This window comes from Triticum urartu, chromosome 5A (assembly GCF_056163025.1).
Source record: "Triticum urartu cultivar PI428250 chromosome 5A, HENAU_Tu73, whole genome shotgun sequence".
NCBI classification, from domain to species: Eukaryota; Viridiplantae; Streptophyta; class Magnoliopsida; order Poales; family Poaceae; genus Triticum; species Triticum urartu.
In genome coordinates, this window is record NC_141877.1 from 414103349 (window position 1) to 414117284 (window position 13936).

The 13936-nt window shown below is 51.0% G+C and overlaps 1 protein-coding gene across 2 annotated transcripts; it reads right to left on the reverse strand.

The window, feature by feature from the left end:
• Positions 1 to 256: 256 nt before the first annotated feature.
• On the reverse strand, positions 257 to 4211 carry LOC125509311 (protein GAMETE EXPRESSED 1). Of its 2 annotated transcripts, none has more exons than XM_048674262.2 (6): positions 4056 to 4211; positions 1737 to 2896; positions 1504 to 1630; positions 1219 to 1405; positions 953 to 1109; positions 257 to 860 (listed from the first exon to the last, which is right to left on the reverse strand). In XM_048674262.2, exons 2-6 carry the CDS (start codon positions 2807 to 2809, stop codon positions 560 to 562), a joined length of 1845 nt encoding a protein of 614 aa, XP_048530219.1. In that variant the 5' UTR covers positions 2810 to 2896; positions 4056 to 4211; the 3' UTR covers positions 257 to 559. The 2 variants fall into 2 exon arrangements, with proteins under 2 accessions (XP_048530219.1, XP_048530217.1); XM_048674260.2 differs by lacking the exon at positions 4056 to 4211 and adding an exon at positions 3016 to 3959.
• Positions 4212 to 13936: the final 9725 nt, after the last annotated feature.

Here is a 13936-nt window from a genome sequence, read left to right on the forward strand (position 1 = left end):
CTGATAATAAATATATTTTAAAAGATTGTATAGAAAAGAAAAATAACACTATCTATTAAAGGTACACAAACAAGATTCGGCCCATGTATAAAGCTTCAGGCAATGCAGGCTTATGGGCTTATTGCTCGCAACAGGTCACATTTACGAATTTCCAGGCTAGACTGACTGAAAAAAAAATACTGACTGAAAAAAAGTTGCTCTAAAGAAAAAGACTGACTGAAAAAAAAATACGCTACAAAAATTACAGTGAAAAAACTGCAGAATGAAAATCGTTTGAATGATTTACAGTAAAGAGTCATTCAACAGTCGTAGTTTTCATTACAATTAAGTTAAATTTGCTATAAACATATCGTCAACATCCTTATACATACCCTATCATTTCAGATTGACCGGCAAAAACCAAACTCATACGTGCCAGCTAAATACAAACGACGTAGAAGTAGTAGATGACAGCATCACACACCCAAGCTAAGAACTGCCGCAAACCTTCTTCTCTCTCTCGGAAATAAAACCACAAACCCCGCCGCATTTCCACAGGGAGCAAAAACGTCGGTCTCCATCACTGCTTGCTCCGGCGCCGCAGGTTGTACCTCCGGCTACCCGACGTGGTGATGGAGTTCTCGGCGACCTCTTCCGGCAGGGCGCCGTACCTCCGGCGGGTTTGCTCCGGCAGGGCGTAGTTAGGGTCGGCTGTGCTGTCCGCCTCATCCGTCAGCTCGTCGAAGACCCACGAGTAGTTCCTCAGGCTCTCGTCGCTCTCCGAGCCGTACGAGAGCATCCTGTCGCCTGCGTTCTCCTCCAGTGTCCGGACCTTGTCCACCAGCGTCTGGAGCAGCCGGTGGTTCAGAACTTCGTAGTCCCTGAAATATAATGTTCCAACGAGTTAATTAAACTCAACCATCTTTTTGTAAGTGCGCAATCTCAACCTGAGAGTTCGTAGTTTCTTACTCACCTGAACGTGAATATGGAATGCAAGATCTGGATAGTGGCGGCGGCCAGGAACAGCAATCTGACCAAGAACACCTTGGACAGGACCCAGAACTGGTTGTCGAAGTTGCCGGCTGCGATCTTGATCAGACCCATCTCTAGCAGGAGCGTGATGCACAGACCTGCCCAAAAAGACGTTAGGAAATCGAACAATATGCAGTGACATAGATGCAATGGGTTGCAGCAACTAGTACAGATCCGAAGAAAACTGAAGAAAAACAATGATCTTACCGAAGTAAAGTTGGCCTCTGATGCTGAAGGTCTGCTTGGCGCTGGTGAGCATGTAGATGAGGAAGACGATGCAGCAGTAGAAGAAGAAGGCCTTGATGAAGCGGGACTCGGCTAGAATGGCGTTGTGGAGGATGTAGAGCTTGTCCAGCGCCGCGAAGATGTTGGCCTGCTTCGCTCTGAACTCCTCCTGCAGGCCCAAAAAAGGTTCAGTTAGCATACAGGTGCGAGTTAGATTTTATCACGTGATGAAAATAATTTTAGTTGAGAAAATACTAAAGCTAGTACCTGAGCTGCTAGTATGGAGTGTGAATTCAGGATGAGATGATCATGAGCCTGCCGGATCTGCTCCTGCTTCGACAACAGCTCTTCCTGCTGACGCTGCCCAAACAGTGCAAATTTCTCCAAAGTTTCCCTGCAATTTCAGATAAAAATCAGCATCTCTTTGAGTCCACAGTCCCCACACACATTAAAAGAAAGATGGAAAATTCAGTTATTTTTTACACAACAAAATGCATTACCTGCTTTCCTCGAGAGCCTGGGACTGAAAGGTGTGGAGGCTAGTCAATCCATCCATGGCCTTGTTCTGCCCATCCAAGAGCTGCATCTGATTCTCCAACGATTTGCCCGCCACACTCCCAATCTCATCGGCAGTGCCCTGGAGAACCAGCATCTTGGAAGACATCAGGTCGCCGACAGTTGCGATCTCCTTCTGAATGCCCACGGCCTCCTCCGTGAGCTTCCCCATCCCGTCCCCCAGCTGATCGTACGACTCCTGGATGCGCTCCATGCCGGCCTCGATCTTCTTCCTCATCTCGGCCTGCCCTTCCTTGAGCTCCGCCTGGGAGGCGGCGATCTCCTTGGACTGGTCGGAGATGGTCCTGGAGTGCGCCAGCACGTCGTCGATCTGCGCGCCCACGCCCTTGGACGTCTCCGCGAGGCGGTCCGCCTGCGCCTCGATGGACGACAGCGCGTCCCGCACCTTGCCGGACTCCCTGATGATCTCCTCCGACCGCGCCTCGATCACCTCCAGCTTCTCCTCCGCCGACTTGGAGGAGCGCGTGAGGTCGTTCACCAGCCGCTCCGTGCTGTGCTTGAAGGCCTCCGCCTGCAGCTGGTGGCACAGCGTGTTGGTCTCCAGGAAGAACTCGAGGAACACCTTGCTCTCCGAGTCGCCCAGCTTCTTGCGGCAGTGCACCATCCTGGACCCGCCGGCGCAGGACGGGAAGGCCGGCCGGCCCGAGTCCTCCTGGTAGCAGCTGCTGAGGTGCCACGCGAGGCGCGCCTGCCGCTCCTTGTCGGCCATGATCTCGCCGCAGCCGGCGAAGAGGTTCCGGTACGCGTCCTGCCAGCAGTTCTTGGGCCCCGCGAGCTTGTTCCGCGCGTTCTCCAGCAGCTTCACCCCTCGCGGGTTGTTGGTGACGTCCATGGAGAAGTCGGCCACCGCGCCGTCGAGCTCCATCATCGGGGGACTGTTACCGGCCGCCGAGGAGGACGGAGACGAGAAAATGTTCCATGAGAACCCGCTGCCCCGCCGAGGGCACAGCCACAGGCAGGCCAAAATCAACAGGACAAACGATGCGTTCTTCCTCATGGCGCTGGCCGGTCAATTAGGCACCGGAAAAAGAGTGATCTTGGTGGAGAGAGTTGAATCAGAGGTCAATTGCAGTGCAAATCCTCCCTGCCAAGGACAAGGATGGTCAAGAAAGCAAGAATTAAAACGTATTCACTGGATGCAGATTGTTGTCATGCTCGCATCATAATTCATAGTATTAAACTCTGAAATTCTTGATTAATTACCAAATTAAAGCGGCAAGATCAAAATCCCAAGTTCTTGGTGCCAATTACTCGATCACGCACAGTAAAACCAACCACCATCAAAATTAAATCCAATTCGGTCAGTTCCAGCCTAACACAATCATGCAAATTTCCACCCGCTGCAAGAAAGGGGATGATGTGTCGAAACGATCTTTTCCCCAGCGGAGAAGAAGAACAAGAGAGCAACGGGCTGTCGCAGATGTGTGCCGGCCCTGCCGTGTGAAAGGGTATGGGCGCCGGATAAATATAGTGCCCCGCGTTTCTTCGCCGGCAAGGCAGAGGTCAGATCCGATCGGAGATTTACAAGGGGAAAAAATAGTAAGTCGGTTTGGGGCTTTTGACACCACGGATGACAGGGACCTGGACAGCGCACACTCGCACTGAACTGGACATGATTTCACGGGAGCAATGGCGGTTTCGTCGTGTTATTTTGGAATTTCCTTTGGTTAATTAATTAACCCTGGGCACTACTGGGATGTCGACGGGAATGCCAAAATGGAAGAGGGTTCAGAGATCTCTTGCCATGCCATGTTCCGTTGCCGGCAAGGAAGCTCTGTTAATTACAGTAACCGCCAGTTGGATCCCCAACCAACTAGTGTTAAGTCGGCGACGTTGTAGGTCGGTGGCACTGTCTTACGCCACATGATTCAGAGAAGAGCCCGGCCGGGCCAGCCATGTCAGAGCGGAGCAATCCCCTTTTTCCTACCCGGGACGCACGCGGCATTGTGTTGAGTACTGAGCACCGACTGACATGAACGCTGGATTTCTGCTATCTTCCTCCCGAGCACATGGTTCCGACACCATCCTACAGAAAATGAAGCTTCTGTATGCATGAAACACTACGATCTAAGTACTCATCTAAGCAAACACCACAGTCCACAGTCCATGCACCGGTGTACAAGAAGAGCAAATTGGAAAGAAACTCGGTCGCAAACCAAAATTGGGATGAGTGCAGGCACAATTTGACTCGGAGAAAGAGAAGGAGAGACAAGCGGCGAGGAGAATGATCTGCGGGAACTCACCGGCGGTGGCGAATCGGACCGTTGGCTTGAGTGGTGGAGGCGATGATGGGGGAGGAGCGGCCTGACGACAGCAGGGGACGATCGAGACAGGGACGGGGCGGGGCCGGAGCGGGTGAGTGGCGCGTATATATAGTGGAGTGGGGGCAAGCCGGCTGTGGTTTGGACGTTTGGTAGAGGTGGAAAGAAAGGAACTGGCGGGGCCGCCGCGGTGAAAACGTCGCGTTGGTTCGCGCGAGAAGGCGCCTCCTCCTCCTCCCCTCCCCGCGTAGGAAAGAAATGGGAACAGTAGTCGAGAGACGAAGACGAAGAGTCGCAAAACCACCGCGTGGTTAAATTTGGTCACTCGTTGCGCCCGTTCAGTGGAGAGACGCGACCCCAACACGGACGGGTTCGGTAATACTACTGCCGTCCAAATTTGTGATTAGAAGCACTTTCGTGTTCGTTCCTTCTTTTATGCAGATTAAAGTTGTAAATTTTACATTGCAATGGCAAACACGCCCACTCCGCCGCTCTCTTCTCTCAATGTTTTCCCCAAATGTTGATCACAAACAAGATGAATACAAGCACGCACGCGGAACCAACCAGAAAGGTCGAATGACAACACGTGTCCAAAGAACTTCGCAGAAAATATTCTCCTAGAAAAAAGGTACGGAAAAGTCCTTAAGTAATCCCGCAACTGCCATCATGGCTGCTAACTGCTGCCGGACTCGTAGAAAAGCCATTTCCAAGAAAGGCGTTGTGAATCGATGAAGAAGCACGTTGTCGGCAAGACCGTTGTCGTTGTGGTCCGTTGACCGGGGATCATCCCCACCCTCCACGAGTCCCGGAACCACCTGTCAGCCATCGGCGTCTTCGAGGCCGAGCGCTAGATCCACCGCCATCAATCCTCCAGCCTAGATCCACAACTGTCATTCTCTCTCGCCCAAGGGTGACACTGAAGGAAATATGCCATAGAGGCAATAATAAAGTTATTATTTATTTCCTTGTATCATGATAAATGTTTCTTATTCATGCTAGAATTGTATTAACCGGAAACTTAGTACATGTGTGAGTGCATAGACAAACAGAGTGTCACTAGTATGCCTCTACTTGACTAGGTCATTGAATCAAAGATGGTTAAGTTTCCTAGCCATAGACATGAGTTGTCATTTGATTAACGAGGTCACATCATTAGAGAATGATGTGATTGACTTGACCCATTCCGTTAGCTTAGCACGATGATCGTTTAGTTTGTTGCTACTGCTTTCTTCATGACTTATACATGTTCCTCTGACTATGAAATTATGCAACTCCCGAATATCGGAGGAACACTTTGTGTGCTACCAAACGTCACAGCGTAACTGGGTGATTATAAAGGTGCTCTACAGGTGTCTCCGATGGTACTTGTTGAGTTGGCATGAATCGAGATTAGGATTTGTCACTCCGATTATCGGAGAGGTATCTCTGGGCCCTCTCGGTAATGCACATCACTATAAGCCTTGCAAGCAATGCAACTAATGAGTTAGTTGCGGGATAGTGCATTACGGAACGAGTAAAGAGACTTGCCGGTAACGAGATTGAACTAGGTATTGAGATACCGACGATCGAATCTCGGGCAAGTAACATACCGATGACAAAGGGAACAACGTATGTTGTTATGCGGTTTGACCGATAAAGATCTTTGTCGATGTCAAAACCGGCGGATCTCGGGTAGGGGGTCCCGAACTGTGCGTCTAGGCCGGATGGTAACATGAGGCAGGGGACACAATGTTTTACCCAGGTTCGGGCCCTCTTGATGGAGGTAAAACCCTACGTCCTGCTTGATTGATGTTGAAGATATGGGTAGTACAAGAGTAGATCTACCACGAGATAAAGGAGGCTCAACCCTAGAAGCTAGCCTATGGTATGATTGTTGTTGGTTCTACGGACTAAAACCCTTCAGTTTATATAGACACCGGAGAGGGCTAGAGTTACACAGAGTCGGTTACAATGGTAGGAGATCTACATATCTGTATCGCCAAGCTTGCCTTCCACGCCAAGGAAAGTCCCTTCCGGACACGGGACGAAGTCTTCAATCTTGTATCTTCATAGTCCAGGAGTCCGGCCGAAGGTATAGTCCGGCTATCCGGACACCCCCTAATCCAGGACTCCCTCAGTAGTCCCCGAACCAGGCTTCAATGACGAGGAGTCCGGCGAGCAGATTGTCTTCAGCATTGCTAGGAGGGTTCTCCTCCAAATTCCGTGTACCTGTTGAATAATGTCCGGTTTCTTGTAGCGCTCCTTGGCTTCTACGCCCAATAATGGCCGTCTTCCACGTGTCAAACGAATATGAAAAGTCAGGGTGTTTTTACATTTACACGCCTAGCCACGTGAATGAGCCGCCTATTTAAGGGGACGAGGATTTAGATCCAAACCACACCTTCTCCCCTCCGCGAGTATTCATCAGAGCGTATCCGATAGAGGTCCATTCTATCATGGCCGGCCGCCGCAGCTCCTCCTCTCGCCCTTCCAGCCCTCATCCTGGAGATTGGGAGAGATGCTCCATCCCGCACAGCGAGCTAGTGACGCTCCAGACCAAGGGATTTCTCCCCCCGGCCTATATGGTCCCGGTTCGAGCCGGACTTGCCACCTATAATGGCGGAGAGCAAGCGGAGAGCGCCCCCAATCCCTCCAAAGGAGAGCGGGTATGCCTTGTCCCTTACTTAATAAGAGGGCTCGGATTTCCAATTCATCCGTTTCTCCGGGGGCTCCTGGAGTTCTATGGCCTCTAGCTGCACAACCTCACGCCTGCCTCCATATTGCATATCGCGGGCTTCGTAGCCCTTTGCGAGCTGTTTTTGGGCCGCGAGGCTCATTTCGCGCTGTGGAAAAGGCTATTCTGCCTTGTGCCCCGTTCTCAGAAGGGGTCAATATATCAAGTGGGCGGAGCCGAAGTGTGGCGCATCGCCGAGACCGGATATCTATCCGGAACCCCAAAGAAGGCGTCCGAGGACTGGCCTTCGGAATGGTTTTATATAGAGGACGTCCCGCTGCCGGATCCTGTCTAGATTGGCCTCCCTGAGTTCGACAGTGCTCCCCTAAAGAAGCGCCTAAGCTGGCGTCCACGGAGCCTTAGAGGGAAAGCGACAAGGACGTTCTTTACCTGATGGGCCGGATAAGATTGTTAGCTCATTCCGGACTGACCATGATCGGGGTCATGGCCGCATGCATCATGCGAGGGGTGTAGCCGCTCCAGTATAGAGGCCACCCCACGTGGGACTTCAACGGGGAGGACGACGCCACCCGCCACGGCCGTAAGGGGCCGGATTCGGTTGCCGCTCTAATAAAGATCTTGTCCACTTTGTACAAGGGAGAAGAGGAGGAATTTCTCCGCGTCAACCCACAGGGTGGATTTTCTATGTACAATCCCCCAAGTTGGGTAAGTGGACACTTTTACTTGCCCATCCGTTTTATATTCCCATCGTTAAATATTCAGTCTAACGACTTCAACGCAGGAACTGCGCCAGGCTGTTAAAGAAATAAACAGCCCTCCTCCACAACCCGAGGATCCGAGACGGTCCCTCGACCCGGCCTCTCAAGAGGATCCAGACTTATCTATGGAGCTGATTGATGGGGTGTTTCATCAATTGAGCAAGGACAACGCCTTGGTGGCCATTACGGCCGATTACCCAGGGCTACTCCCAGCCTCACAGGTAACTGAGACCGAAGTCCCAGCACTTTGAAAAGGAATATATCCTCGCGTGTTTTCGATTGCCGTATGACAACCGTGTTTTGCAGGGGAGGTCCTTGAGACGGGAGGCCGAGCCTGCGGTGACTAGCCAATGAGGGGCGGCAAGGCCCCGCGGGCTGAAAAGAAGTGCGGTTCGGACTGAGACGCCGGCGCAAAGGTATAGCGCTCCATCTTATTCCCAGGTGTTATTCCTTCAAGGCATATTAACGCTCGTGCTCTCTTCAGGACGAAGAGACCTCGCCGGACTATATTCGGAGAGGTTGCCAATCGCGCCTCCACCAGCCAGGCTCCAAAGCCTGGTCTGGAAGCAGAGGCGAACACAAGGCGCACACCGGACGCTCCTCCAACAGAGGATGCGGACAGGCTGTCTGCCACCAATTCCGAGGTGGAGAGTGCCATGAACCACAGGCATCGCTGGACAGTTCTTCGTGACGCTTGTTTCTCCCAAGAGGCATTGGATGCCTTTAATTCGGGAGATGCGTACCTCCTTGCCGCTCAAAATGGTCTAGCCAGAGCCATGGAGCAATATGTAAAAGACATACGAGTAAGAAAATTTTGGTAATTATATATATACCAGTAGCCCCTGAGACTTGAAACAGTTAGAATAACTGATTTAAGGATCATTTGTTATGCAGGTTCTTACAGAAAAGAATACCCTACTGTTCCAGGAGCTGGAAGAGTTCAAAGCCCAACTTGAGGCCGCACTAGCCGTGGCAGGGGAGCCCAAGGAGACCCCCTCTGGTAATATACGCTTCGAAAGATAAGTATTTTGCGAAGTGCGGCGTGGGTGCAAATCTGACAAATGAAATTGTAGATGGCGCCGGATTAAATCCGGAAAAGCAACAACTCCTACGCCAGCTGAAGGCTGGTGAGAGTGTGCTGACAAAGGTGAGGCGGGAGAAGAACGATCTCCAAGATGCCAACACCAAGCTGGGCGTCGAACTGAAGGATGTTCGTGCCCAGCTGTTGGACTCCGTTAAGGAGAATCAGCGGCTTCAACGCGGCATATTTAGTAAGTGCTTAAACGAACTTTGAAAAAAGAGTTCGGCGAGGAAGTCGACTAACAGAGTAATGTCTGTAGGTATGCTAACAGGTCGTCCTGCAGAGGAAATGCCCGGTTCTACGGGTGACCTTCTTCCCGAGCTCTCACAACTGCACGAGCGAGTTCGGCAGGTGATGCAAGGCGTCGCCCAGGCCTTGTGGCCATCCGTCTCCATGCCTGAAGGCCTTGGAGAGCTTGTAGAGAAGCTGAAGGGAGCGCGGCGGCGCTTCCGATTATGGAAGATGTCGGCCTGCCGTCAAGGCACCAGGGAGGCCTGGGCCATGGTGAAGACGCGGTACACGAAGGCTGACCCAAACCACATGGCCGAGGTCGGACCCGTGGGGCCCGATGGGAAGGATATACCTGTGAGCTTAGTATACGGCCAAGTAGAATTGGCCGCAAAGTATTCCCAACAGGACTGTAAGCTAGACAGCCTATTAGATGGTATTAAAGAGGAATACAATCAGTCAGATTGACTATGTAATTTTAATTGACATGTGTAATGCCTTCTAGCCGGATTGTAGATCGTTTGTTGTGGCCGACCTTTTCGCTTCAACCTCGGGACCTGACGGTCCGGAGTGTGTCTGAATACCCTCGCGGTTATATAAGAACCGGGGTATGCATGGAGACCAGGCGTAGGGGTCATTAGTGCTTGAACAGACAAGTGCCCAACTAGTTATGTTATATTACATGGTTAGTAAGAAACATCTTCCAGGGAGAATAGTTCCGTTAGGGGTTCCTTTCCCTGGGAGGCATGCCCTAAAGTGCATGTCCATTCTGTGAAAAGAGACGCGGGAAAAACATCTGGGGGCGTATAGATAAATAAGTGAAAAAAAGATCATATTTAGTTCACCGACCGAATATTCCCTTAAGAACGCTAGCTTTCGGCTTCACCCAGTCTGAGGTACACATCCGGCTGACCTGGTAGTAACAATCGCAGAGGTGCTCCCTTTACCACCTAGCCGAACAATCGGGAACGTAGGGGTAAGCACAGGAGCCAGGCAACCCAGCTTGGCCAAAACTTAAGTCATATCGATGCATATAATGGTGAATAAAAGGTACATGCGGAAGTGTGACACATGTGTTGGGCATGAAGCCCGTATAAATAAGCTTCTGTTTAAAGAAGCCCCCAGGTTTAATGAGCGCGGATAGTGCGTCACTTTATGAGCCTTTAAAGGCTATAAGAGAGAGAGAGGAGAAGGAGAGAAATGTAAGACAAAAAGTATATAAAAAATGGACAGAGGAAGGAGACGAACACAGAGTCCGGCGCTAGGCATAGAATCTTCGGAGACGGGCTGCGTTCCATGGGTTCGGCTTGAGTCGGTTATCCGATGCATCTCGCAGGCGGTACGCTCCACCAGTCAGGACTTGGTCAATTATGAAGGGACCTTCCCACTTGGGCTTGAGTTTGTCCTTTTTCTTATCCGGCAGGCGTAGAACTAACTCGCCAACATTGTAATTTTTGGCCCGTACTTCTCTGTTTTGGTATCTTCGAGCCTGCTGTTGATAGAATGCAGAACGGGCTTTTGCCACGTCACGCTCTTCCTCCAAGGCGTCCAAACTGTCCTACCGATCGAGCTCGGCTTCTCTTTCTTTGTACATGCGCACTCGAGGTGAGTCATGAATTATGTCGCAGGGCAAAACTGCCTCTGCGTCGTACACCATGAAGAATGGTGTGTATCCGGTGGTGCGATTCGGCATGGTCCGCAGCCCCCAGAGTACGGAGTCAAGCTCCTCTACCCAGTGCGTATTAGATTTCTTAAGGGACCGCACTAATCTGGGTTTAATGCCGCTCATGATAAGACCATTTGCACGTTCGACCTGGCCGTTAGTTTGTGGGTGATAGACGGAAGCGTAATCGAGCTTGATGCCCATGTTTTTACACCAAAGTTTTACCTCGTCGGCCGTAAAGTTCGTGCCGTTGTCAGTGATGATGCTGTGGGGGACGCCGTAACGGTGTACAACCCCGGATATAAAGTCTATCACCGGTCCGGATTCGGCCGTCTTAACAGGCTTGGCTTCTATCCATTTGGTGAACTTATCCACCATGACCAGTAAGTATTTTTTCTTGTGGGTTCCGCCTTTAAGGGGTCCAACCATGTCAAGCCCCCAGACCGCGAAGGGCCAAGTGATGGGGATAGTTTGGAGGGCGGTGGGTGGCATATGGCTTTGGTTTGCAAAAAGCTGGCAACCGACGCATCGTTGGACTAAGTCCTGGGCGTCTGCCCGGGCCGTCGGCCAATAAAAGCCAGTACGGAAGGCCTTCCTTACAAGGGACCGAGCTGCAGCGTGATGACCGTCGAGTCCGGCATGAATTTCAGCCAGGAGGTTCCGCCCTTCCTCTTCAGAGATGCACCTTTGAAGGACTCCGGTAGTGCTTTTCTTATAAAGATCTCCCTCATGGACTTTATAGGCTTTAGATCGTTGCACTATGCAACGTGCCTCATTTTGATCCTCGGGGAGTTCATGCCTAGTAAGGTAGGCGAGGAATGGTTCTGTCCACGGGGCGATGATGGCCATTATTATGTGGGTTGAAGGTGTTATTTCATTGGCAGAGCCTCCAATTATGTCAGAGTGTTCGGTGTCAGGCAGTGCGGTTGGGTCCGGGCTGAAGGTGTTATTTCATTGGCAGAGCCTCCAATTATGTCAGAGTGTTCGGTGTCAGGCAGTGCGGTTGTTTCCGGGCTGTTATTGCCGGGTTCCCCTTCCCATACTACGGATGGCTTGAACAGCCTTTCCAAGAAGATGTTGGGGGGACCACATCGCGTTTTGCGCCGATGCATGCCAGGACATCTGCCGCCTGATTATTTTCCCGGGCTATATGGTAAAATTCGAGCCCTTCGAACCGAGCTAACATTTTTAGGACGGCGTTGCGATAAGCTGCGATTTTTGGATCCTTGGCATCAAAGTCTCCATTTATTTGGGATATTGCGAGGTTCAAGTCCCCGCGCACCTCTAGGCGTTGAATGCCCATGGATACTGCCATCCGGAGACCATGTAAAAGGGCCTCATATTCGGCTGCATTGTTGTAGTCTGAGTACATTATCTGGAGTATGTATTGAACTGTGTCTCCTGTGGGAGATGTCAAAACGACGCCAGGCCCTAGACCGGCCAACATTTTGGAGCCGTCGAAGTGCATGACTCAGTTTGAATATGTGTCGTACTCTTTAGGGAGTTCGGCCTCCGTCCATTCTGCGACGAAGTCGGCCAAAACTTGCGACTTGATAGCTCGCCGTGGCTTGTAAGTTATGTCGAACGGGAGGAGCTCAATGGCCCATTTTGCAATCCGGCCCGTCGCGTCACGGTTGTTTATAATATCGTTAAGTGGCACTTCCGAGGCTACTGTTATTGAACACTCTTGAAAGTAGTGTCGCAGCTTCCGGGATGCCATAAATACCACGTACGCAATCTTTTGATAATGCGGGTACCGTGACTTGCACGGAGTAAGGATAGTGGACACATAGTAGACCGGCTTTTGAAGGGGGAATTTGTGTCCGTCCGTTTCTCGTTCGACGACGAGCACTGCGCTTACGACCTGATGGGTTGCTGCAATGTATAATAGCATTGGTTCGCCAATGTTTGGCGCGGCTAGGACTGGGTTTGTTGCCAAGATGGCTTTTATTTCATCGAGTCTGGCCGTGGCTGCATCCGTCCACTCGAAGTGTTCGGTGCGCCGAAGGAGGCGGTAAAGGGGTAGGGCCTTTTCTCCCAAGTGGGAGATAAACCGGCTTAGAGCCACCACGCATCCGGTTAATTTTTGTATTTGTTTGAGGTCCTTCGGGATATCCAATTGTGACAGATCTCGGATCTTGGCTGGATTTGCTTCAATTCCTCTACCAGATACAATGAAGCCCAAGAGCTTTCCGGCTGGAACGCCGAAAACGCATTTTTCCGGGTTGAGCTTGATGTCATATGTTCGGAGGTTATCAAATGTTAGCCTCAAGTCGTCTACTAGAGATTCGACATGTCTTGTTTTAACGACCACATCATCTACGTATGCCTCCACTGTTTTGCCGCTCTGGTTTGCCAGACATGTCTGAATCATGCGCTGATATGTTGCGCCGGCGTTTTTGAGCCCGAAGGGCATTGTGTTGAAGCAGAATGGGCCGTATGGTGTGATGAATGCCGTTGCGGCTTGGTCTGACTCTGCCATCTTTATTTGATGGTAGACGGAGTATGCGTCGAGGAAACACAACGAATCGTGTCCTACGGTAGCGTCGATAATTTGATCGATGCGGGGGAGACGGAAGGGATCCTTTGGGTAAGCCTTGTTAAGGTCTTTAAAATCAGCGCACAGGCGCCATGATTTGTCCTTCTTTGGTACCATCACCAGGTTTGTGAGCCAGTCCAGGTGTTTTATATCTTTGATGAATCCGGCCTCCAATAGCTTGGCTAGTTCCTCTCCCATGGCCTGTCTCTTAGGTTCGGAAAAATGCCGAAGAGCCTGTTTGACTGGCTTAAATCCTTTTAGGATATTTAAGCTGTGTTCGGCCAGCCTGCGTGGGATTCCTGGCATGTCTGAAGGGTGCTAGGAGAAAATGTCCCAATTCTCTCGTAGGAACTCTCGCAGTGCGGCGTTTACATCATGGTTTAACTGTGCCTCGATGGAAGCTGTTTTATTGGGGTTCGTTGGATGGACCTGGAATTTGACTATTTCGTCCGCCGGTTTAAAGGAGGTGGACTTGGATCTTTTGTCGAGTATCACATTGTCCCTATTCACCGTGGAGCGCAGTGCAGTCAATTCCTCAGCCGCTAGGGCTTCGGATAGCGCCTCGAGGGCTAGTGCGGCTGTCTTGTTTTTGGCGTGGAGTGCTATGTACGGATCACTAGCGAGAGTTATGATTCTGTTAGGCCCGGGCATCTTGAGCTTCATGTACCCGTAATGGGGTATTGCTTGGAAGTTTGTAAATGCTTCCCGCCCTAGCAGAGCGTGGTATCCGCTACTGAACGGGGCCACTTGGAACGTGACCTCTTCGGACCTGTAATTATCCGGTGTGCCGAACACCACATCTAGTGTGATTTTTCCTGTGCAGCGCGCTTCTCGACTGGGGATTATTCCTCTAAAGGTTGTGCTGCTTCGCTCAATGCGGTTCCAGTCTATTTCCATTTTTGAAGGGTTTCCTCATAAAT

Coding starts and splice junctions, on each gene's coding strand:
- LOC125509311 (XM_048674262.2), bottom strand. CDS start 2,809: ATGAGGAAGAACGCATCGTTTGTCCTGTTGATTTTGGCCTGCCTGTGG. Junction 1,631..1,736: donor CAGGCTCTCGAGGAAAGCAG/GTAATGCATTTT, acceptor CTGAAATTGCAG/GGAAACTTTGGAGAAATTTG. Junction 1,110..1,218: donor CAGAGGCCAACTTTACTTCG/GTAAGATCATTG, acceptor CTTTTTGGGCAG/GTCTGTGCATCACGCTCCTG.